The sequence below is a fragment of the Festucalex cinctus genome, chromosome 14 (assembly GCF_051991245.1).
Source record: "Festucalex cinctus isolate MCC-2025b chromosome 14, RoL_Fcin_1.0, whole genome shotgun sequence".
Classification (NCBI taxonomy): Eukaryota; Metazoa; Chordata; class Actinopteri; order Syngnathiformes; family Syngnathidae; genus Festucalex; species Festucalex cinctus.
Genome location: NC_135424.1, coordinates 19213642 through 19241230, shown reverse-complemented (window position 1 = coordinate 19241230; position 27589 = coordinate 19213642). Strand labels below are relative to the sequence as shown.

General features: G+C 39.3%; 1 protein-coding gene across 1 annotated transcript in view; it reads right to left on the bottom strand.

Moving 5' to 3' along the window:
• LOC144001019 (A-type potassium channel modulatory protein KCNIP2-like) overlaps positions 1-27385 on the bottom strand; it is a 113259-nt gene extending 85874 nt beyond the window's left edge. The window contains exon 1 of the mRNA XM_077494938.1: positions 27078-27385. Within this exon, the coding sequence (XP_077351064.1) occupies positions 27078-27147 (70 nt within the window). The 5' untranslated portion in view covers positions 27148-27385. The remainder of the gene's footprint in view (positions 1-27077) is intronic.
• Between the last annotated feature and the right edge of the window lie 204 nt (positions 27386-27589).

Below are 27589 nucleotides of genomic sequence, written 5' to 3'. Positions count from 1 at the left end.
AGTAATGGATTTAATCCTGATTTTCCCCAAATTTCCGTGTCATCTCTGTGTTGAATTACAGTGAACACTCAAAACAATACACACATAATCAAATTCATTAAAACTGTCAAAGAAAATAATGTTTTAAAAAAACATATCTGAAAATCTACATGAAAACACAATTTTCTTAGAATTTTGTCCTAAAAAAAAGGTAGAAAAGAAAAAAACTGGACTCCACAATAACTGCAAAATTTGTCATCCACTATTTCAAATAAAATATCATCCAAAATGAATAAAATTAGGAACAACTCTCAACTGTAAAGATGCTAAGATCAAAACTTTAAAACAAAATAATGGCCCAAAAGATGAACAAGTATTTTGTGAACAATGATTTAAAGCCTATAATTTGACATGTTCAGTTTTTTCAACTGGTCAAAATGTCAAACAAGAAAAGGTTTGAGCTACTTCGGGGAGAATATTTTCTAAGAATCCAGGAGAACTGAATTTGAATGAAAATTTCAAGCCAAGTGTGGTCCAAAAGTATAACAATATTTGGAAAGAAAGACGAATTCAAGCAAAATTTTAAGTAAGAATCCAAACCACATTGGAATAAAACTGTGCAAACTTAAACAAGAATTCAGTCAAACTAAATTTGCAAATTAAGGACAGTCATTTTTACAAGTCACGCCAGGGGACAACAATGACAAACTTTTCAGGATTACCCAGACCTGGATTACTAAAAATGTACACAAACATACACTATAGCTTTACTACAAGCAGCCACTTGAATTTAAGTTTTATGCTGGGCCCTGAAGCCAATTTATTCATTTTCATCATTTAATGGGCAAAGTTAATTAAATCAAAGGTCAAAAACATCCTTAAATATGTTCATTGTACATTCAGGAGTGTCAGCCTGAATGATATGCGGCAACAACTACATCAGCAATTTGGAGGCAAGAAAAAAAAAAAAAAGATTTATGTGGATTTGAAGTGCCAGTTAAAAGTGTGACTACTCGTGCAATAAACTTTTGCAACCTTCAAAGATCATAAATAAACAGGACCATCATCTTCAACACTTGGCTCAACGCCTTAGAGGATTATATTTATTTAGGAAAGTACAACTTGACATCAGAACTCAACTCAACTTTATTTATATAGCGCTTTCAAACAGCCTGAGCTGTCACAAAGCGCTTTACAGAAACACAAAAACAAACATTAACACCAATACAATACAATCACAACAAATCAACATTCTTCCATCCCTACATACGCTTTGATGTTTGATGCTTGAAGCATAAATACAAAACGATGTGGTCTTTGGATTTTCCTTCTTTCTTGTGGTTCATATGATTAACTGATTCACTCCCAGCCATTTTCACAGAGGCAATCCTGTTCGCTCCCGGCTGTTTTACTGAATTTTGACTAATTTTGCAAGGCCCACAGAATATTGTGTTCTATTGCTATATAAGCATGGAACCTATCAAAAGAAAGATTAAAGTCTCTTCTTTCATCAGGAAAAAAAAAGTATGTTTCTATCTGTTTCCGTTTTGCAGCAATTAGCATTAGAAGAGAGCTAAGTTTAATCAGTTTTCACAAATTATTTAAAATTGTAAGTAATTGAGCTTTTTTTTCTAGATGGCTCTGGTTGATCTCCTTTGCTCTGCTGCCACCTGCTGGCCGTTTGTGTAATAACTACCATTTCTGCAACCGTTCTTTGCAGTTGAGAGGCTGCATCAAAGCCTTCTGTATGCTCTAGCATAAAAAAAAAACAAAAAACATATAGATACATCTTTGGGACACTTAGAACATAAAAAAAACGTATTTTTACGTTATTGGGAGCAAATGAGTTAAAAAGTCTTCTTTTTGAGGGGCCATGGTTTTTTTCATTTAACTATTATGTCAAAATGGAAATTACATTTGAGTCCACACTGTTATTTTGAATGAAAATGGCATTTTTGTGATGAATATTTCAGTATTATTACATTAGGCCTGGACAACCTCACTAAATGTCCATTTGCCGTATTAAAAATTATTTGTGGCCTTTTAAGAGTTGTACTTGAGTACCCCTAGCGTAGATTATTAAATATGCTATATTCGAAGAGCTATTAGACAAGGAAAACAACTAGCGGCGTAATGTTGAAGGTTACGCTTGTTTAGGGGCAGAGTCACACCAAGTCGACCAAAAAGTACGCAAGGCAAACATTCAGTTGACTGTAATCATCAAAAGGATGATGCAGCTCAATATATCGAGAAGCAAGTCAAACATCGACAGCAAACCGGCTGGGGATGTGCTCATAAATGCTGAATGAAGTGTCCTTGTATTTCCTATATCTGAAATTGCTTGCACCCAAGACTATACATTGGAATCCTAGACAAACTCATGCGCACACACGTGCATTACGGTGAGCAAACACACGCAAGCCAAGAAGTGAAAACGAGTGGGCGAACTTGGCGAAATAACAGCACAGAGACACCCTGGGAACGAGCCGAGAGCCAGAACAGAGGGAATGAGTGTCACTTCTATGACAGCAATAATGGTTGGAAAATAACCCACTCTTAGAGCAAACGACTCCACATTACACACACACAAACACACCAGATCAATATTGTATATTTGCACAATGGGGATTTATTTAATTATTTATTAGAGAATAGATAACAGTTTTAAAATTAACTGTTTTAAAATTTATGGGAGAATGTGTTAAGTTAACATTGCTCTCGCAAGATGAATTCTCACATTATTTGTGAGTTCACAAACCCCGGAGAATACATCTTGTACCGCTCCCACTGATAACCGCCGTACCCGAACCACTGGTGGTTTGGACCAATCACAGAGCGAGATTGTGTCTGGGGGCGGGATATGCAACTGTGACGAAACCAGGAAGCCAGCGCCGACGCCAGGGCTAACAAACAAACATAACATAGACGAATGGACGCTACAATTATTTCTGTTCTCGCAGTTTTACTCACCATTTCTTTGTTGAATGTTGAACAGCGAGAGGCACTTCGTGCATTTCTAGCTGGTAAGATGTTTGTGCTTTTCCCCCCTTCGACAAGAACGAAGACGAAATTTTCACCCATGGCTGTGATTGGTTAAAACAAACTTGTAGAATGACGCATCGTCCAATCAGCTCAAATTATTATACAGAATGTCCTGCCTTTTCCCGACCAAATTACTGTGGACAAGTACCAGATGGATATGTAATATCATCTGGCTATTGCCAGGTTAGTTTTAAGTTAAATGAAAATTCAAACAAGTAAATAGCTCCTCATTTTTTCCTACAGTAAATAAAGTTTTCCAAAAAAATATCTGAAATTACATTTTCACAAATTTTCAGTTTTAATTTCAAACAAAAAAAGAAGTTCCACAGGGTCAGCAGCATCTCTAATAAAATCACGTAAAAATGTTAATGAACAGTTTGCCTGAAGTTAGCACAGTTAACATTTATTATCAGAAGTCAGATTTAAAAAAAATAAAAAAATAAATAAATAAATAGGCTAATGGTGATACTCATTGAAATGTTGAATATTGGCTGCAATAATTGGCTTGACCGATAATAGGTCTATCCCTACTAAAGTGGATTAAGATAACACTGCAATAAGTGAAGGGCAGATATTAAAATTGACATATTTGGAATTTGGAAGAGACCTGTGAGAACAAAGTTATTGTCTATATACAAGTCATTTGATCAAGCTCGAATCTTAGAGTTAAATTTCAGGTTTAATTTGTGAGTCACTAAACTTTGATGAATGTGCTGCTTATAACCACTTACAAAAACGGAATTACTTTGTTTTTAATTTGGTGTCACCCATTTGTTTAGCATTTGTGGTTAAAATATGGGAGCAATCCAAATCTCTCAGACAAACTTGTTTTTAATGGACCCCAGGAAACAACCAAATTGACTCAATGTCCCAAAAAACAACACAGTCCGTGGTGTATCAAATTAAGAAGATGCATTTATTTTCACTTTCCAAGAACTTAAAAGAACTTGAAGATGCTCAACTGGAACAACTTTGCAACTGTCACAATCAAGTGCTTTACATTACAATGAAAGCAGCCATGTTTCATTTTTCTCTCCGCTTGTGTTCTAACCAAACCTTGGATAGATTTAAGCTTGAAGCCCCTCCAGAGAACCAAAAGCTAACATCCCTAACACACCCGCAGGTGTTTATCCAAGCTGCCGTCTACAGCTGTGCTGTCGTTTCTCATAGTGGCGATGACACTGCTGGCTTGAGACCACCTTTCAAATGAGCTTTACAAAAAGCGGATGGAGTCCAAAACCCAAAACTCTTGACGCTATCTCTCGTTGATATCAGATATCCCAGATTACAGCCACCAACACACGCACACACACACCAGAAAACAGTCTGTTTGGATTTCTCCCAGAGATATCGCGGAAGGTTGATTGTTGGAGTGACCCTCATGCAAGTAAACGCCTTGAGATATTAAAAGTCAAGCCGTGTCCTCGCTATGGAGAAAAGTTGACCGCATGCCATCCTAATCTCAGAGTTTGCCATGAAGCCACAAAACAGGCTTAGAAAAGTACAATAGGGATGGGGGACAAAATGGAAATTATGATTACAGTAATCCCCCACTACTCACAGGGGATAGTGGCCAAGTCCAACGTTTTATACTATGCAACATTGCAACAGCCGGAAACAGCACATGTAAACAAAGCCATTGTCAGTGGGGAAAGCTAAAATGAGCTAGCATCATTAGTAGTAATGTATAAGTATGAAAATATTTTAATGTGGAAAGCGGAGGCAGTGTCACTGCGACTTGCAATGTGTGCAATTAGCATTTTGCAAGGCGGTAAAGATAGAGTCGCCAAGTTCACGTCATCCGGACCACAAACTGCACGTTTGTGTTTGTGTCCCCCACAGTGCCAATGCAGAGAGACAGTGGAAACTAATTCTTTTTATTAAACAGGCGCTCTGCTGAGTTGCAATTGCCTCTGGTGCTGAGGTAATTTGAAAGTTATGCTGGGCGCAACATAAACAAAAGCATTATTGTCTGCAGCACCAGCACCACTACATGTCGGCAACGCAGTCTAATAAGAGCAGAGGAGAGCAAATGTGATGGGGAAACTGTCAGTGTTGCAGCAGATTAATTAAGTGAGAGTTGAGAGAAAAGTTTGGGTTATAAAGATTCTTGCTTCCGTTGTGTAAGATATTTTTCTCGACCAAACGTAAAACACAAGGTGAGAGGAAATTAAATGTTAGTGAAGTTAAATTGTCCAATTATTATAATATAACCCTGGAGGCATCTCAGTGTCCTAATGGTTAGCATATCTGACTTAGAGTTCTGAGCTTCGGGATTTGAATCTCCACTTGGGTCTTCTTGCGGGAAGTCAACAGCTCAGCAAGCTTCCAAAAAAGATTGGCTAATGGTGAGTGCACTGCATTGCTTGTTAGCGCTGTTGAACAGTCTCAACCAAGATAGCATTTAGCATTAGCGATAGATGCGCATGTCCGCACTTAAAGCATTTATACACTAAATTTCCTCTTAACATGTTTAGAATTGTGTCGGGGATCTATTACAAAACTGCAACCTCTCCTACATCCTGCAGAATCCTTTGCAGTTCGGGATCAGGCTTTTCTTCTTAATTTTTCCCTATAAAACATTAAATTGAACGTAGCTACTGTATTTTTGATTGATGTTCATCAGATTGATTGCATTGAATATTGATATTGATTAATCACACAATCTTGGTCTACAACGCCCCATGCACAGAGGCAGACTGTGACATCACCCGCTCCACTGTCACAAAACTTCAAACGCCGTACCCTGAGGCATTGTTTTTAATCTCTCAGGACTGAAATGGTGCCACTTTGGATAAGACGCTGCCTGCTTTTTATCAGCATGTGCACTGTGAAACCAGGGGAACACGACCCGTCGACTTATTGTATGCAAATGCCAATGATGAATACAGTGCTGTCTCACTGCCTGCAGACAACTGACCGCGACCCTCATGAGGACAAGCACCATACAAAATGGATGGACGGCGGCACAGTATCCCTGGATTTTTGAACAGGACAAATTAAGATTGAGGGGAGAGATCTGTCTTGGAAATATTCATACAAATATTTCTGCGATTTTCACGTTTGTTAATATTGCGTATTTGTTTAACACAACTTGAGAAACAAAATCCAACTAATTTGTTTCTCTTGGTTTTACATTGCCTTGACATAAAGATGATATTCTTCTATTGTTATTTTTCTTATTCTACGCCATTGGAGCAGCGACGTCCAAAAATGTAGTAATAGACAAATCTCAAATATGTTTGTGGATCTGAAAAATGTGAAAATGTTTGTGGATCTGAAAAACGTGTAAAAGTCACAACTATGGTTTCAGAAAAATGTGAAAATTGTGAATATGTTTGTGGATCTGATAAACACGTGAAAATCGTAAATATGTTTGTGCTTCTGAAAATTGTGAATAATCCAGAATATGTTTGTGGATCTGGAAAACGTGAAAATTACGAATATATTTGTAGATCTGAAAAAACATGAAAATCACGATTTGTGGATCTGAAAAATGTGCAAATCTCGAATTTATATGTGAATATGAAAAATGTGAAAATCACAAATATATTTGTGGATCTGAAAAAACAGGAAAATTGAGAATGTTTGTGGTTCTCGAAAACGTGAAAATCATGCATACATCTGTGGATCTAAAAAAAAAAAAAAAAAAAAAAAGTGCAATTCAAAAATATATTTGTAAATAAATGAGACAAACCTCTCCCCATTTAAAATGTTTTAACTTGGAAGAAACTTTGAGGCGGAAAAACCAAACATTCTACTACCTAATTTTTCAACTTATAAGAAGGTAAAACAAGAATGTAGAAACCTGACAGCGTATGTATACAGTAGAATAGCCTTCTACAATAAGTGCTCATCTTCCAGTTATTACATTGGTTGTCTTGTGCCTGTGCACTCTCACGCAAACATGTTGGCACTTGCGCTCCTTGTGACTGCCAGATCCCTTTAAAGACACGAGATCGAAAAAGAGTGAGGATAATTGGCTCACAGACACAGAGAGGCCAACCTCGAGCGAACTACAAGAATACACTCACAATCCGGGTGGTTCATTAAGGTGCTTGAGTGAATGAGTGAGGGAAGGAGCAGAGTGGCGTTTGTCAATTAACAGCAACAAAAGTGTACAAGCTTGTTCTCTTCCAACGTGGGTGCTTTGTCACACATGCAAACCGGAAATTGTGTGGGAAGTGTGCCAAATCACTGTCCCCCTCGATATCACCACAGGGATGGGCTGAGCGGGGAAAAGTAACACACACCCCCAAGCGAACCTCGCGGCAGCTGGCAGAGGGCGATAAGACAAATGGGCGGCCATTGGGAAAAGGATGAGGAAAAAAAGGAAGGCATTTACCTAAGAATGTCACACTTGTGTGGGGATGGAGATGAGCCTCATTATGTGTGTGTGTGTGTGTGTGGGGGGGGGGGGGGGGGGGGTGCGTGTGTGTGTGTGTGTGTGTGTGTGTGTGAGTGAGTGATGAGCACAGACACTTTTGGAACAAACTTTGAAATCATTCTCCTGCTATTATGAACATGCGGTCCTTATGGTGGCGGTCCTTATGCATGCCAGATCCATCACACCAGCATCTACTGAAATTCAAAGAGAATTCCCATTGCTCGTTGAATCAGTGGGTGCTGGTGTCTGTGGATCTCACTCTGCTTTATCTATCCTTCCCTCCATCCTCTCTTTAGTTTTTCCTCTGGTCTCTTTGAGATCTCCTTAATTTGTTGGAATTTACAGGTTTCTGGGGTTGGCGTAAGACTCTGATTTTGTAACCATGTGGATGGCAGGAAGTGTTTAGTTGGTGCTGGATTTTACTTTGATTTATCTTTCTTTTCTTTGACCTTTCCTCTGGTCTCCCGACCTTCTGAACTTCACGACTCTTGCGAAACTGAAGTATCCGGTTAAGGTGAAGGGTAATGGGATTTTTATTAGGTTTTAGGTGAATTAATGAGCATAAATTTACACGCATGCGCACACCCCCTTACGCCACGCACACACACATTTAAAAAAAATGGGGTTGGGGGGGAAAAAAAAGTGAACATGCATGGGGGTACGAACAATTATTTTTTAAATCTGTAATTATTTGTAGATATACTACTCTTGAACCAATATACACAGGATAGATTAGACAGATAGCTAGCTAGCTAGCTAGATAGAAAGACAGACAGACAATTTATGCACGCACACACGCACATTCAAAAGCATAATAAAGTGTGTCCAAACTTTTGACTGCTGCTGTATATCAAATGTAGATAAAACTGCAAGTGATAAATTTAAGCCTTGGCGAGTGCACTTCAAACCTCAACAGCCTGACTCATGCTGAAATGTCTGTCATTATAGCACACTACACAATTTAATTAAGGAAGGAGGAAGTGATGCGTAAAGTTCATCTAAAGTTTAGCTTGACGTGCCACTGGTGTAAGCTGTTTTACTTTCACTTTACTGTTTGCAGGTTGTGTTCGTTGTTGTCATCTACGAACAGTCTTAAAGGTCACCTCAAGTGTGCGGATGATGCAGCTCAACTCCCTTTGGCCTCAAATGCTGACGATGGATATTGGAATTTTTTATTTTTTTTTTGTTTTGTTTTTAGGCACACTGAGCCAAAGAGAATGTAAGTGTTGTAACAGTGCAGCGATGCCTTGAAGTTTGACAGCTTAAAAGGTGTCAATGTGGCATGCGAAGGAGGAACGCACAGTGCATTTAAGTGACGTAGACTCGATAGCTTTCCGGTAAGCAGTGTTGTACATTTGATTGACAAAAACATTGTGGTAGTGCTCAAAAAATAAGAGTGTGACAATGCAAAGATTTTTAATTAAAAACAGATTGAATGTTAAAAATTTCCACCAAATATATAGTTTTAAGGGATACTTGACTCGTTTGGCCAGTTTCAGCAATAAAAAGTTAATATTTTGACTGTTTCTCTGTGTATCGTTTGTTTTCTGTCAACTGAAAACAACATCACAAGTGATCAGAGCTCAGGTAACGACCAATCATGGCGCACCTGTTTTCTGGGTTTGGTCATGTGACATTTGCAAACTGAGCCATGATTGGTTGTTACCTGAGCCCTGAGCAGACATGATGTCATGTTCAGTCAACAGCAAGTTGCAAAATGTGTTTTTAAAGGTACTAATTGTATATGAAAAATTAGGTTATCAAATTAATTCTAGACAAAATATTAACTTATTGATAACTGATCATATTAAATGGCTGAATTAGTCAAGTATCCCTTTAAGTTCCCTATTAATCTTGTCCATTCCAGGTTATTCCTATAGATTTCTGTTGCTTCCCATAGAAAGTTTCCAATTTACAAACATTTTGCAGCCCTACTTATATTCTGTGTAGCTCATAAACATTTGTGATGGCAACAATATGTGCTGTGGACCGATGTATTCCAAATATAATTGATCTTAATGCTTTGAAAGTCAACCAAATCAAAGCCCGACCGCCATGAAGGAATAGTTTGGTAGGAATTATCTTCAACTGCACTCAGCTTGTGACTTTATCCAAAACGTAACATGAAAAGAGCACCGGCATGAGCGAGTGGAGTGGAAAGTCACACTCCCGACACCGCACGTGTCCTCTTGTGACACAAAACACTTGTTTAGGCTGAGGGATGATAGAGCAGGAAGAGAAGAGAGGATTATTGTCAGAGCTTCTCTGTCGCCGCTGCCACAAAGCAGACTGCACATTCAGCAGAGAAGAAAGCGATACCATGAGAGCAAGTGGATTTCGAGGCGAGCGGGTCGGCATGTTGACTAAAGCGAGTTCCTCAAATCCTTGAATGTTGAACTTTGTTGTTGTGCCGAAATTGCACTTTTATTTATTGTTCTCCGTCTTCCGCTGAGTCCCGAGCACTTCTATCAAAAAGAGTGGTTATTTAGAAAGTACAGACTGTTGAAAATAATAAAAACAGAAGAAGTAGAAGCATTTCACCTGGACTGCCCTCTTCACAAGGGCACAAAAAATGTCAAATGCTGCAAAGTGGTCAATTAAGTGCTTTGAAGTCTAAAAGTAGATGTGGTATAAACCAGTTGTGTATTCAAAATGTGTGCTATCTTAATTTTATTCTTTTAAATTGCACATCAGCGCAGATCAGATGGATTTAATCGAAGAACAAAATGTGCATTTCCCTACCCTGACCCGAAACTATTCTAAAACTTTTTTTTTTTTTTTTTTACAATACAGAAATGTAATGTGATGGCCTTGACTCAAATCATTTGGAATTTGGAATGCAACCAATAAGGCTCAATGCTCCCATAGGAAATAATGGAAATAGCAATATTATGTTATTATTTAACTGTAAAGGCAACATTTCAAATATAGTAAAATCTAAACATTATTAAATGCCATCCAGTTTAACATTACTGTTTTAGGTTGGTTTCACAGAAACAGTAATAATTCATTGCAATATTTCAAATGAACCATTTTTACATCTTTCATCACGGAATACAACTATTTGTAGTTCTTTAACTTTGAAATGGGTCACTTTGACCCAGGCTACGATTTATGTTCCAAAAGGACCACCAAATTATAGCTCATGATTAACAGTTTTCAATGCAAATATGTCGAAATGAACCATTGTAATTGTCTGTTATTAAAAAGTTTCATCCTCGTAAAAAAAATTACTAATTTGAAAATGGTTCAATTTATGTTCCAAAAGCACTGAGGACTCGGGTTCGAGTCCAGGCTCCGGCCTTCCTGGGTGGAGTTTGCATGTTCTCCCCCTGCCCCCGTGGGTCTTCTCCGGGCACTCCGGTCTCCTCCCACATTCCAAAGACATGCATGGCAGGTTAATTGGGAGCTCCAAATTGTCCCTAGGTGTGCTTGTGAGCGTGTATGGTTGTTTGTCTCTGTATGCCCTGCGATTGGTTGGCGACCAGTTCAGGGTGTACCCCGCCTACAGCCCGAAGCCAGCTGGGATAGGCTCCAGCACCCCCCCCCCCCCCGACCCTTGTCGAAAATGGATGGATGGGAAGTTTCATAGTAAACAACTAATATTGTGTAGTTTTTCAACATTAAAATGGGTCAATTTGACCCGTGCCATGTTTAATGCTCCAATAGCACATTTTAATTGAAAATGTCTACGTGAACAATTTGAATTGTCTGTCGATGAAACGTTTCATAGCAAAAATATGTATATACTGTTTAACTGTTAAATGTTGAGCATTCCCAAACCAACCCAATAAACATTGTTTATAGCTTATTGTGAACCATTTTTCATTGCACATACATCAAAATGAACCATTTCTTAGTCTGTTGATTTGAAGTTTCATAGCAACAAAAAAACAAAAAAAACAACCTATGTTAGGTCAGTTTGACCCTGTATATGCTCAATGTTCCAAAGGCATCCAGGCATATTGCTTCAGCTCCTTAACTAGTAGAGTTACTGATTTCATTGCAATGATGTCGAAATGAACCATTATGTTTCTGCCAGTGCTAATAAGTTTGACAGCAAAAAGCTCTTTTTACTTGAAAGTGGGTCATTTTTTACCCACAACATAAACAAGAAAGTTAAAGAGACAATATTCATACTGCAATCCTCACAGGTGTCAAACTCGAGGCCAAACACTAGCTACAATTTCTTGACTTCTGATCAACAATTGTTTCTGGCGATTGCACTCCAGCATTCAAATTTCTGAGGCACTTTCTAGCTTAACAAGACCCAATCAATTTGATGCATGACTACAAATGATGAAAAGGTGATTATATTTGCAGTCAAGTTGGAATTTCTTTATCAATAACTAAGATTACGGGACCTCTCATTTGCACACCACAGCTATTAAAAGTAACGCAAATTACCAATCATTGCTAGTTAAGACTGGAGCGGGCGGTCTTCATTGTTCTATTCTATCTTTAGAGCGACTGTCAAACTAAAAGTTAAGCGAGGACGGGAGAAACAGAGACATGGAGGAACCAATTTATCTCGTCTCGAGCAACGAAGCAGACGTTGGGAAAGATGTGCGCGCACACACGCTTGTACTTTGCTGTCTGTTCTCTCTCTGCTGCCGCTGAAGGGATGCCACACACACACACATTTACACACTCGGGCAATCCGTCTACGGCTCTTCTCGGTAATTGTCTTGCTTAAAAGAAAACAGAAGGTGTGGAATAAGCACGCAGATGCAGTCGCATCCATCCAAAGAGCAATGCAGAATCTGAGGGAGTGGTAAAATGTTCTGTACATGAAGTCACAAAAATATGTTTTATTTGTCCATCTATGTTTAAAGAAGTAAACAAGAATATTATCTACGAAGGTTATAAAGACAGTGATGTTGCCGATATGAGCCTCTCTCTGTTTTGCACTTACTGCAATCTAAAAATTAGGGATGGACATTTTTTCTACAAGTCCTTTTGGGAGATATGTTTTTTTTGTTTTGTTTTTTGTGAAGAAAAAACCTCATTAATAATTTTGAAACCCTTTTTCCAAGATAATCCCCAAGATGGAGTTAGTCTGCTTAATATCACATTGAGCAGATTAACCATCTTGAGTTGTGCCCCATAGTGTGATGGACAATGGTTATAAAGTCTACACACCCCTGTTCAAATGCCAAGATAACCAACTTCAAAACTTTTTCCACCATTACTTATTGTAACAACTAAAGTGTTAAGTCAATTTAAAAAAAAAAAAAAAAAAAAAAAAAAAAAAAAAAAAAAAAAGTCCTTTCAAGAAGGGAAGTAAGAATGCATGTGGAGACAATAGGATGTGACCAACGTCCAGCTGGCTAGATATTGACAGCTCTAGACACAAAAACAAAAACAAAAAAAACAAAAACTGAATGCTAAATTTGTCTTTATTTCACGTATTTTGTTAAGAGGGGTTTGCTGCTTGTAAAAAAAAAAAATCGCCTTCACAGGCTGAGCTGTACATCAACAAACCAGGCAGGATTAAACTGTCACTTTGTAAATCCGACCACTTTGTTGCATAAGATGACATCAGACTTTAGAACCTCAGCGCCCCATCCGACAAACAAATGATTAAAAAGAAGTGGAAAAAAGGATTTTGGATTCCTGGGAGCGTTGGAGAGCATGCACGCGGCTGGCTGACGAAGAGCAGCTGCAGCAGTCGTATCTACAAACGCGCGGGCCATGACATTAGGTACACCCACACACTTTAATGAGCTCCAACACGAGAGCTGACCTTCAACCCACACTTGTGTCCCGTAGTTGGTGCAAATGGATCACATTTCTTACAATTAGAAAATAAAATTTCTGGCTACAGTATCCTCTTGACTACCAGCAATTCAAATTTGTCCTCTGTAGTGGACCTTTTTAAACCTGAATATCTCCCACCCAGTCCATAAGGTTGAATTAACCCCTTTTGTGCTCTATAGAGGACATTCGGATCTTTTCAATGATACCAAATGTGTAGGGGTGGGGCTTTGCTACCTTTGATTGCATCATAAAAGAAAATGGCTTCCCTCAGTGCAAGCACTTTTTAGGGAACAGGACAAGTAAGTGTATAACACTTTTTATTGAAAAAATTAGGCTTTAAATGTTGTTAGCATTTTTTCTATAAGACGTTTGAGAACACAAAGTATTGTTTAAATTATTTTAACTGTATTTCAGCCTCGCATTTAAGTTTTAAAAAAATGTCCTCTGTAGTGGACACATCATAGTTTAAAAAGAAAAGTTTTTTTTTTTTTTTTTTTCCTTCAAAAAAATTCTTTTGCAGTATTACAGTTACTTCATGAAGATTGGGGAATAGCAAAATAAACATGATTGGACAATATTTTTTTTCCTGGTAGTCAGGAGGATATGTGGGTTCACACTCAAATATAGCTTTATTCCTCATCCCGTGCTAAATATTTCCACACAGTGAGCCAGAGCATCCCCTAATCACATGACGATGCTCCACGAGGCCATAAAACTTGCATTTGGCTCACCGCCCGTCAAGCAGCGATGAGTAAAAAGCCCATGAGACACAAGAGCAACCTCTTTGGAGTATGAGGTCATTTCATTTTTCATCATAGAACCAACCTGCAGGAAGGCATCTGAGCTCATTAAAATGCCTTTAAGTACCGGCGTGCTTGCTTGGCGGCGCGTACGTCTGGCTGGCTGCCCTGCTCACATTAAACAAAATGTTTGTTTGTTTGTTTGTTTTACAAAGGCACTGACAAGACAAGAGAACAGGAATAACCATTGCACTTGATTACATTGTTTGGTGGATCACAGAGATGAGCATACTGGAACACCTCTAAGGTCAAAAGGTCACAAAGCTGATCAATCTAATTGTTTGGATCTGTACCAAAAGTTCAGATTCCCTTCAATTTTTTTGTGCTGCATATTTTACAATTGAAAAAAATGCTTTCCAAATTCTATGACTATTTCACTGTAGTATGAAAAAAATGGGAGATCATAAACTTTTGTGATGAATGTGACGCGGAGAGAACTGAAGTTCTCGTATAATCATCTTTTAGGGATAAACAACCTGCCGACAACAACACATCATTTTCCCTTACATTGCCCGGTGCCTCACTTCCACAATTTGTGGGCACTCAAGCATTGAGAGCTGAAGGTGAAGCCATTATCTTTGCATCCACTTACAGTAAATCACCTTACTGCACCTCAGGCCAGGTGAGGTCGGGGAAATTGATATTGCCTCTAGTGAGGGTGGGTAAAGGGGGAGGGGACGTTGTGGAGGTCTGAGGAAAATCTGCAATGCACATATACTAATGTCAACACCTTAGTCAAACTAAAAAGATGATGTGAATGGCCTTTAAAAGTGGACGTCAACCTTGAACATTTCTTGACAATAATATGTTATATGTTGACCTCACTCGTGTAAACATGACATTCTGATTAATATTATCCATCCATCCATCCATCCATTTTCTTGACCGCTTATTCCTCACAAGGGTCGCGGGGGGTGCCGGAGCCTATCTCAGCTGGCTTTGGGCAGTAGGCGGGGGACACCCTGGACTGGTTGCCAGCCAATCGCAGGGCATGATTAATATTACATTTGTGGAATATGAGTTATGCAGCAAAATCCAGCTGTTTTTATCCACCTCAGGCTGCGACCATTTTGCCACTTTGTGTCAACTGAAGCTGACATCACAGTTGCTCAGGGCTCTGACAATGACCAATCACAGCTCACCTATTTTCTGAGACCTGAGCAACTCTGTCATTTTCACTCGACAGCAAGTGGCAAAATGGCCGCCTTCTGATATTGATAAAAATTGATGGATTTTGCTGCTTAACTCATATTTCACTAGTGTAATATTACTAGTGGAGCTGCAGAGAACTTATTGTCAATATTTTTCTTTTTTTTACTTCCCCTTTAAACAACTTTGTAAAGGAGTGAACCTACTGAAACATAAGATGTGAATAGTTACTGAGACAGTGACTTGAATAGTACACTACTACAAATGTCTGTTCCCTGCCAAAATACAACAAAGCCTCGCTCACTCAGCACGCAGGATGGAAGCAACGAGCTCATGTTTCAATGAAGAAATGTTATACTGGCCTCATTAATAATCATTAGCACCATAATGACTCTGTGTGTATGCGTGAGTGTGAATGCTCAAGTAATTCACCTTCAGTAGATCCTACTAACAAGTTAAAAGAACATTTACACTTCTCCTGGCAAGAAAAAAAGAAGAGAGCAGAATTACCCTTTGACAGAAGTTTGAAATCTTAATAAGCAAAGCAATTTGCAGATGCTCTGCGAGTGGATTAGATATGAAGCTTCTGACTTGAAATAAATTGCAGTCTAATCCTGAACATCCTCACCACACAGCTCCGGAATGAACATAAATAGCACACATATTAGCCTGCCAACTTGGCGTTGCAATATTTCCCTTATTAAAGTAGCTTGAATATTCTTTTTCAACATTGAACATCCTCGTCTGCAATGGATTCAACCACACAGGAACTCACAGGCCGACGACTGTCACTCCAACAATCACTCACACACACCTGATGTCAGGTTGCCGTATGAGTGATCGCTTTCAGGAGGTGCCAGGAGAAGATAGAGTATGAGTGAAGGGACAACGGCAAGAAGAAGAATGCAAAGGTTACTGTATATTATGAGCCAATTGATTTGGCTGGTTGTTTCAGTCTGCCCTGTGATTGACTGACAACCAGTCCAGGGATTTAGTCCGACTAAAACCTGAAGTCAGGTGGGATATGCTCCAGATCCCCAGGAATCGTCCGCAGGCAATTTGGCGCCTGGCAGCACAGGGACGAAAACACGTAGCCTACATTTTATTGATCATAAGTTTTGAAAATCAGGTGGATGCGATTGTGGTTCTGTATAAAAGGCACACAGCACATCTAAGCCATGTGACAGTAGTAAACAAAATAATATCACAGCCAGGTCGCAATGACAAAAAAATAAATAAATAAAACAATCAGCCCTTTTTTATTGGCTCTCCATGTTGTACAGGTGTACCTAATTTTGTGGTCAGTGAGTCTACTGTATATCCCACGGCAGAAAAAGTACCTCATTCAGTGTTCTTGTAACTTTCTGCTCTTGCCAGCATGAGTCTTGCATTTAATCAATCTTGTGTGTTTTAAACATTGAAAAACTGTATAGCCTTGTAGGGGAAAAAAATGGTGTGCCGAGTTTAATCGCTAAAGCTTTCGGTGATTTGGGGGGGGGTCAAAGTGTTTGACCAATGGTGATCTTTTTTTTTTCCCCCGCCTCTTGGAGACACACCAGATACTGCAGCTGGAACTGTGATGAAAAAGACATTTTTTGGTTAAATTTTTCCAATTCACATTTCATATTACATGGTGAGTAGTGATTCAACAGGGTTGTAACAACAAGAATGATTGATTTTTGTGCTTGTGTGACAGCCATCTGTATTCTTTTCATCTCTTATTTTACTTTCTCTCCTGTACAAGGGAATTGCTCATTTTAATGCCAACTATATTCTACCATCCTTTTTTTCCCCACTTATCCTGTTCAGTCCTGGGAAGCTGCATATACAACTGACTTTATTTGGGCTAAAGGAAGAAGTAAATTGTAAAGAGTAATTAAAACTATTTAAGTGTTTTGATAAGTCTGTTTAAGCCACATAGTAAGCATAAAGCATAACTACAACATCCACATCTATGTATTTATTCACATTTGTGCGCGTGTGTGTGAAGTGAACGTGTGTTGTTTGTCTAGCCCTTGTGTCAGAAGCAGCTGACTGATTCCAACAGTGACAGCCTTGGTGTGCATCTATGTGTGTGTTTCTTTTGGAGTGTGACAGGGCCAAACCCCGGGGTTCCTCTAATCACCTCCACCTCTCCCTCATCCCACGCTTGTGTTCTGCCAGTCACGCTGACGCCGTTATCGAGGAACCCTCATTGTGTGCACTCAATCTCCTCAGCAGGCTGCACAGCGCCATAGCAATATGTGAACTCTCTAAAATAGGCTTAAGAAAAAAATATGCTCTTTTTAATATCATGTGTAAGGGTGCAATGTCGATCCTGACACTTAAAACTAGGGATGTAACGATATCCAAACATCACGATACGATATTATCACAATATGAAGGTCAAGATACGATATTATCACGATATATGGGGGGGACGGGTTGGCGATATTTAAAAAAGATCACAATATTGAAAAAAAGAAAAGAAAAAAGCTCATACTAAAAAAAGCACAATATTGTGCTTTTGTACATAACAGCAATGCATATAAACCACCTACAATCTCTAATAACAATATTGAGGCACTTACTTGCTAATGCAAGCACACATTGATCGCTTCACAAGCAAATTAGGTTCCGCTTCATCTGACAATTAGCGTATATTTTAAACATAGAAGGCCAAAACATCCCTAATGAAAATTAAATTGCACTAATAAACTAGCCACTAGAGGGTGCTAGAACTGCACAAATGGAAATTAACCTGACTTTTTTTAACAGATGTGTTCCTTTTAAATATTGTGAGCATGACGACGACGATATTGTGGCAGTTTCAATATCACGATATTGCCATTATCGTTACATTCCTACTTAAAACGCCACATCAATTGACCTTCAGCTCTCCATCTCTCTCCCTCTCTCTCTCATCCACATTGAGTTGTTTAAAGTGGCGTCCTCCATAGCTTCCAAGCGGTTACGTAGTTGGCTTGTTTACCGATCCCTCCTCCTCCACATACTGATGAGTGACTGCCAGTCTAATAGGAAAACAACTCCAAAGAGTTATTGGAAAGAAAATCATCCCCTAATGCAAATTCAATGTTGTGAGTGGCAGGGCGAGCGAAGCCCCTCCATGATATCTGGCTCTGTCTCCCTCACAGGCAGCACACAGTTGACAGACAGATGATGAAAATGTGTGACAAGGTTCAAAAGTATGACCGCCCATGTATTACTTATGTGCACACAGTTGTTACACGCATGAGACTGAAAGGTGGCATGAACAACTACAACTGAGGGAACTGATTACAACGGTCCCAGTTATTGCAAAAAAAGACAAACGTAACTATGGCCATCAAAAAGGAAATAGAAATTGTGGCCTTTGGATACAGCATACACATATCAAGTCTTTATATTCATCTCCTCCGCAACATGAAAACTTTTCTTGCAGTACACCAAGGATAGGGAACTGGTGGTAAGCAGGCCGCATTTGGCATCCGACCACACTAAGTGACGCCCTTTTCTTTTCTTTTTTTAACCAAACCCAAAACAGTCTTCAAAAATGCTGGTGAACATTTGGCATATTTTCCATTAAAAAAAAACAACAACAAAAAAAAACATGGTAGATCGGGAAAAAGAAATCATGGTTTTAAAAAAAAAAAAAAGGGGGGGGGGGGGGAATACCAATACATAAAAAAAATACTGCAAAAAAAAAAAAAAAAATCAACTTTAGTTTTAAGTTGTAATATTCAAAAAAAAAAAAAAAAAAAAGTTTTTTTCTCTTCAAATCCTTTGCTGATGGTTTAGAATAATTCACCTTTTACACATGCATTACAAAAAATTACATATATTAAGAGCACTTATTTTGTCCATATTTAAAATGGCGTTATGTGTGTGGTCCTATGTGGCCCCCAGTAGCACTGATGAAAAATTCACCCCCACATTCACACCTAAGGACAATTTAAAATTCTCAGAGAACCCAACATGCATGTTTTTGGAATGGGGCAGCAAGCCGGAATCCTGGAGAAACCCCACGCAAAAGCAAACGCCACACAGGAAGGCCGAAAGCCAAGATTCAAACCCAACTTCAGAGCTGTAAAGCAGATGTGCTAACCCTCAGTACAAAACTGTACTGTACTGTATGTGCAATAAAATTACAGACTGTAAATAGTATGCAGTCAAACATGATGGCCAGGGAGATTATGACCAAGAAGATCTCTTAAGAAAGAAAGAAAGAAAGAAAAAAAAAAAAGCCCGACTGTAAAAGGCATTAAAATCAAGATTTAGCTGAGATTGTATTAAATTAGCTTTGATGATTTAACAGGACAAATCAGCTAAGGTAGTAGTAGGACAGTGAACCATCAGGCAAGGGTGAGTAGTTTTATTTTTACTTTAGCTTTATTATACGATGCTTAACTTTGCTTGGATAGCAAAAATTGTACTCCGGAACAAATTAATTGCCTTTACATCATTCCCCATGGGGAAAATTGGTTGAAAATGCATATAAACTGGAGGTCAAACGACATTGTGGAGATATTAGACTTTAGAAGTTCCATTGAACTTCCATGTCTATCCGTTGCATCATTATTCTGCAACCTTTAACCTTGCCTCACATCCTCCTCCCTCTTCTGCAATCAATTCTAAATGAACATTTTGAGCAAAGAGGTGAAAAGGGAGCAGGACAAAGCAAGACAGCAGTCAGGGCTCATTTCAATAAACGATCGCCTGGCCCCCACCTGTAGTTTTGGTCAAAAATGAAAACTCGTTAGCATTGATCCTGGCTCACAACTCCATTGAGCCGCGGTCCCCATTGTGCCCTGACAGACATGTAGAGGTGGAAGGGAGGAGACAGCTTTTGGCAGGAACTTTTGTAAGAGGATAGATACCGAGAAAGCTGAGAAGCAAGAGCAGAATAGTGAAAGTAAGGAGGAAGGCTGAAAAAGTGAAACGTTAAGGTCATTTAAAAGGATATGTGACTCAGTGAGCCATTTTAAGTTAATATTTTTGTCCAGAATTAACTTGATAACATCATTATTTTTGCCGACCTGGTGAGCCACCAGGATTTCCTTTCCCTGCCCCCAAAAGGTTAAGTGTTCTCCCCCAACCCTGTCGACGAACAATAATAGTTTGCCGCTCCCACCTTATAAGGGCAAGATTTTTTTGATCCGCTAATTAAACTATAGGCTACATGTTGTGGCAGGTGAGTGCACATGAGCATTATGTAACTGTATTTGTGAGGAAGGTGGCTGGTTGAAGAGGAGTGCGAAGAAGAGCAAATTAGCGTGCATCACAAGGTGTGGGCTGTCATTGGGATTATTTAGAAATATAGCCGGGACATTTGGACGTGGAAACTGTAAATGGGGCAATTATAGCAACATTATCTTCTCCACAAGCTAACAATCCTCACGGAGAGGTGTAAATATTTTAGATGCTGGGATTCACAAGCAGGAATTATAGCGATCCAACCAGAAGCTCCTTATCACTATGAAGAGGGTTGGAAACTTGGTGTGGGATAAAATATCAATATCGTATTAAACTGTACAGTAAACCCAAAGTTGAGCTTTTTGGCATCGCGGAAGATGAGTCATGAATAGATCTTTTGGGATGGCAATGAGTCAAATCATATTGGAAGGTTCCAAAAGAAGCACATCAGCCAAAGCAGTTTCCAGACCTCAACCCAATAGAAAACCTAATACCATCACAACCCTAGTATACACTACAGTAAAATTAATAATCTCACAGTATAGCACCATTACTGTAGTGTCATACTGTTAATTAGTTCTTAATGTTATGTAATGTGATTCTCAGCTTTCCATTCTATGCCCTATAAATTCGGTGTCCAAAACAATAACATGTTGTGTCACATTGTTTTTGTTTGTTTGTTTTTTTAAACTCATCCTGTAGTGACATGCAAATGAGTAAAGACAAAACTGTTTAAGCCATTTGTTGCTACTTCTCTACTGCTTTAATAAGTCACAAGTCAAAATCATGAATAATGAATAGGCATGGCCGAGTACCAATACCGGGTATCATTTCAGACAGATACTAGTATCAGTTTTGTGATCGGGAACTAAAGATTTGAAATTCGAAGAATAGAAATTGAAAATATTATATTGGGATATACTGTACATGAAATTAGCTGTCTTTTGTGGCAATTTTATGTATCAAAAGTACTAGTGGTATCGATACTTAGTGTCAATATCGGTGACTACTCAAGTACTCTGACATCCCTAATCATAAATATTGGTTTCACAGCTTAGTCAAACTAGTAACATTTTTACATAAAATTTTCCATGTCTAAAAAACATTGGCAAGACAAAAAAAACAAAAAAACAATTAGCATGAAAATGACCCTCGAATGTGTAACAAATTACATTATGGTGCAGTTTGCCTGGCACTGTTTTGTGCAAATATGGGCTCAAAAAAGGTAAAACTTTAATTTAATATGATGAACATGTTATTGTGTTTCCATTGGAATGGACCAAAAAAAAAAATCTTGAAAAGTACTAGTGGTATTGGTACTTGGTATCAGTACTCTTACTGGCATCGGTCTGAAATATAAGTGGTATCGAACATCCCTAATAAAGCACATACTCTTTTTGAGCTGGTGATTGACAGCTGCAGTGACCACAGTCTGATATGCCCAAGACGAAATACGCGCTTATAATTTGACATGTATTTACTGCACTTATAAATGTTAGTAGTAGAAAGATACAGCCATCCATCCATTTTCTATATACACTCATATGAAGTCCCACCAACACTGAGTGGGAATTAAAGCCACGAAATCAGCCGAGTGACCACTACACTGTCAGTAGCATATATTAAAAAAAAGAAAAAAGAAAAAGAAAGAAAAAGAAAAAGAAAAAAAAGAAAAGAAAGAAAGACCTGTGACTCAGCCTAAGTGGTAATTTTACCCATTGAAACAGTCCTCAGGTCTCATTTGGCCAGGTGCCATCAGACCCTAATTCCATTGGAGAAAAGCAGCGATGCGTTGACAGAGCGCGCAGCAAGAGTAACAATGCTTACAAGCCTAACAGAGCCGAACGCAGAGCTGTCAGCTGCCTTCTCCCGTCTCCAATTTCTTATATCACATCCACCTCTTTGCCACCTACTCCTTCCTCTGACAATGCAAATGTTGAGGAGTGATGAGCTAAAATGAAGCTCAACAAGTGTGGGAAGCCTGAAGACAAACGCAGGGGGTCACAAGAGTCCTGATGGCACATTTAATCTCCTATTAGGAGTCCTGCTGCAACAAAAGTGACATGCTAACTAGTTTGGCCCGGAAACAATTTAATTCTGGCGCAGTTAAAGTATCATTCCCGCCAAGGGGCACCGCATGAGTCAGTGAGTAGGACGTGAGTGACATCCATCATCGCTCAGTTAAATGGACAGGAAGAGCTTTTTAAACGCTGTGTATGTAATAGTGTCTTCGTATAAGCTCATTCATTTGTGTAGGTGATATGATCCCTCGATGTGCCTTGTGAGGTGGAAGAGGAGATTACTGCTGCGCACTTCTATAATTACCTCTCATCTCTCAGCTGCTGCTCTCAAACACAACAGGGAACGCCAGGCAGGCTACCGCACGCACAGCGCAACGCTCGACAAGCACAATGTAGCAGGCTGAGGGGGATTATTTCTAGAGGGTTATATTTCACTTCAACGTTGATTTGAGAACACCCACACTGCCTTTAAGTAACACAGGTTAGCAGCGAGAGCGCACACGCACACACAAACACACAAGTTGCTTGCAAGTAAGAATGACTCACCTGAAGCGACCCTTCCCACACAAAATCCCACTTAATAATCCATTCTCACAAGTATTCTTGTGCTGTATAGCTTTTTGTGTGCGCGTAGGGGTCTTGACAGAAAAGCACCTGTCACAGTAACACACACTGCCTATTATGACATCCAAATGCAACAATAGGAGTAACTCTTCATATTATCAATACATAGCTTTTTGTAAGTAGACTACAATTGTCAGCATCTTGTTTAAAGAGTCAGTTCAAAAAGTCACATTTCAACATTGACATTTTTAATGGCAGTTATGAACTGTCGTGAACAACTGAACATCCAAATGCATCGTATAGTTTCAACACTAAAATGACTGATCAACTTAACACGCAGCTTCAATTGCATCTTCATCTTTGGTGGAGCATTTGTCGGCAAGCCTTGACTTTGTACTTTCTCAACAATAGACCAACAAAGAAGAAATGGTGGTGATATATCAAGTTTAATGTCTAATGTCAGATATATATGTTTTTTTCCTAGTTCCAGCCTGAAAACGTTCGAGGCGAAAGTAAACAACCAAAATGGCCGATAGTGATACATTGATTTTTATTTTGGTCCCAAAAACTCATTTTGACCCCCAGCAAACATACCTTCTCGTAATTTTGTTTCATTTATTGTTTTTATCTTATTTCAGAAGCATTCCATACAGCAGTAGTTCACCGTATAATTTCATGCAGGGAGATAGCGGCATACTGTCACGTACGTGGCGTTACGTGAAGTTATGTCAAATATTTATGAATGAAACTTCTCGGTTTGGCTTAAATAGACAATTGATCAGATTGGCTGTGGCTAGACATGTAGGTAACAGGACTGACATGGAGTTATCTAATTGGCTGTTGACCAAGTAAAGACGTTAAAGATTCTTGACATCACATAGCTCCTGACATCACATAGCGTTTTTCCATATTAAACCAGATGATGGTTACATCAGTTCAAAACAGACACTTGACCTGACTGTCATGACCCAAACATAGCACCTGCATGACCCAAACTTAACCCAGGCCTGACCCAGTCATGACAGAAATAATGTAAGTAGGATGTCTGCTAATCGGCATTAGCAAAACTGGCTCAGCCAAACGACAGCCAACAGCCTCAAAATGTCACCTATGTCTAATGTCACCTTTCCATTACCTGCTAACATGTCCACCACATTACACATGTTTATGGCTGCTTTACTCTACTGTAAATCTGTTCATCTATAATTATAGCAGAACAACCAAGAAACACGTGACCAGTCTGTCTGTTGTTGGCACCACGGCGCCATTTACTATATGTCGCAAACTGCAGCTACTTCTGGAACTAAAAGACATAAACAATTACTTTAGAAGCGCTGTTTTGAGTGGACGGGATACTATTTTCTGCCTGCTGATTTTGGGGTCCGGTAAATCAAGGTTCAACTGGCAAATGACCCCCCAATTCTCTGTCAATGTCATTTAAGAGGCTTTAAATGACACTATCACTGTGGAGCAGGGGGGGGGGCACAGCTGCCTGGGATGGCACGTCTTCTCTCTGCAAAGCCAGAGGTGCGTTCAGGCATGAGGTGGGAATGTTGCTGAGGCAGATGGCACTCAACAGCGCTCACATTAGCCGGGAGGGCTGAGAGCTATGACCTCAGGTGGCTGCACGGAGGGAAAGCATCCCACGGGAGAGATGTTTGCTCACTGTGGGGGATGCACAGGTACGCTCACATGGCACGCCATTAAATGAGTGGTGTAATGGCAATCACGGGATTCCTCATCCCATGAGGATTCACATTTTTCTCCTGTACTCCATAAAGAATACAAAAGTGTACACAGATGTTCTGTATATCACTTAAGACAATTTTGGTCTCAAGCATTCACACTTAGTGTGCCACAAAACAACAACAACAAAATGATTGGGCTTTCCACCAAGATGAAAAAACTGCACAATATCTGGATATGCTGTGATAAAAGAAAAATGTTTCTTCCTACAACATAATTTCTGAGCATTCATATCCAATTTCTGAGGTAATGTTTTTTTTTTATGTCCATAAATAATAAGCTTCAGGCGATTAATGCGTGTTAAGCCAAAGTGTTAAAAAAAAAAAAATAAAAAATAAAAAAATTCCAGGTATCTCATCGTTCATCTTAGCAACAATGACACCCCCTACTCCCACCACTCAGCCTGGTCAGCAACAATCGCAATTCGAACCACAGCAGTCACCAACAAAACAATCACAAACATGCAACATTGTCATGAATAGATTCAATATGCTTTCATCATCCTTTCAATCCAATTGTATTAAAGTCACCATGTCAAGGAAGAAAATAGTGATGGGCTTTTTTTTTCTTTTTTTCTTTTTTTTTTTAAAGAATTTTATTGATAATCAGAAATATGATTAGGCTATAATTGATTGATGTGTATATTTGTTAAGAAGAAAATATATTTACATTTTTTACTATTTATTTTTAGTGTAATGATTTTATTTAATTATTTTTATTTATTTCATACTTTAGGTACCAGTAATATTGCGATTGGCTGGCAACCAGTTCAGGGTGTACCCCTTCTACTGCCCGAAGACAGCTGGGATAGGCTCCAGCACCCGCGCGACCCTTGTGAGGAATAAGCGGTCAAGAAAATGGATGGATATTATATAATATTTATCATTGAATTTCAAGATTTTGTTGCCCTGCGATTGGCTGGCGACCAGCTCGGGGTGGACCCCGCCTACTGCCCATGCCCCCCGTGACCCTTGTGAGGAACAAGCGGTTCAGAAAATGGATGGATGGATGGAAATATTTTTTAAAGACAATTCTGGATTCTTTAACATTATGCTTCTACCTTCTTTTTGCTCTTTTGATGTCAACTGACCAGGTCTTATTTGACCCAATATGCATTTGTAGATGCAAACATTAACAGTCAAACAAGTATGTTGCAGCAGATTGTCCACTCAAAGTACAGCTAGCCAGAGGGACACTTCCGGAAGCCGCTATGGAAATTAAAATGTGCCTTTGTCCGGAAGCTTGTGTCCTGAAAAAAAAAAAAACAATATGGCCACACGCTTCGGCTCGAACCGACAGTCTGCAAAGCCACACAGACCAAACACTGACAGGTTTTGTTTAAGAGTTATAAAAGTGGCAGGTTAGCTAATGTGATGCATTTGAACGATTTAATTTAGAAGTCTAATGAGTATGACTTATTTGGTGACGAGTAAACTTGAGCCGCATTCGATTTGACAAAGCATTTAATCCAGGGGTGTCAAACTCCTGGGCCACATGGCAGTTTAGGTTTCCTTCCTTCAGCTTGTGAATCCAAATAAATGTTTTATTGCCTCTTCAATTTACATTTAAACAACAAATTGATGAGGCCACTGAAAACAATGTAAAAAAAATTCTAAATGTGGGATTGGAAACCAAAAATGCTTGCAACCTCTCAACATTTTTAAAAGTCAAGACAATTTGCAATTTCGGTATTTGAGCAAAAACACAAAGTCACTGAATGCACGTGCATAATTTGCCACATAAAATGAGGTGGACCCGCAAGCCTTGAGTTTGACACCGAGTGTGTGGAGATGTGGAGTGTGGCGATGAGCAGTCATGCACTCACCTGCCAACTTCTATATGGATATACAGGTTTCTTTTTGTTCTTTCATATTTGCTTGATGTTATTCTGTATTTTTCTGTGACTAGTGCGTAATGCACTGATTAATAAGATTTACATTATTTCCCATTGCAAATTGCATTGTTGTGGTTTTAGGTTTCAGTTCTTTAGACATCTTTGAAAGTATTAATCACAAGGTTTCTAAGAAATTTATGGCTTGAATTTCATTCAGGGCAACACACTTTGATGAGACTAAAAACACTGAAAAAAAAAATGCCTGTTGATTTTACCAATCAAAGAAATGTGCCAAAATGCCTATCCCCAATATTTAATCAATTAATTTAATCCTCACTCAAGGCTCGGGTAAGCCGGAGCTGACTTTGGAGGTAGGTGGACTGGTCGCCATGAACCAATAAGATGCCAACTCCACACAGGATGGATTCGAACCCCCAACCTGATAATTATAACCAGCCATTCGGCCACCGACCCGTCGTATGTCAATAAAACAGTGACTTGTGCAACACAGGTATGAGCGTGCAGCCACCTGTAGTTAATTAAGAGGACCTTGTGAAAACATATTGAATCTTACTTATAATCACACAACACCCGGCGGTGGCCCAAAGGTGGAAATCACTCACCCGTCAGCGGGTCGTACGAGCCGTCCAGCTCCCGGGAGTCGGTCAAGCTTTCGCGGTTCTTGCTCTTCATTTTTTCTTTTAAATCTGCTCTTCCTCCGAGCGCGCCGGGGAGAGGTCGGAAACTGTTGGCTCTTTTTCCCTGCGTGTGTGACAATGCCTGTTTTCAGTTTCTTTTAAGCAAATTGCGTACACCTGTTAACGAGCCGCATTTGCCCAGCCATGGAGCTTCGAAACACGAGGCGTGCAAACCACCGTCTTCTCTCCGTGCGTCTGTTGCTGAGTCGCGCGCTGCGTCTGCGATCGCCCTCGCGAGCATTACGCGCGCGCGCATACACCACACACAGATATGCGCGCACGAGCTTTACAAAAGCAGTCGGTCCCTCCTTTTCTTGAAATGACGGTAAAAATCTCACAACCACGGAGAACTGCACAAACATAAATAATGTCCTCGTGTTTTGGTGACTACATTGTTTCCTAACCTTTATCAAGCCAAGGGAATGTATTTTATTTAA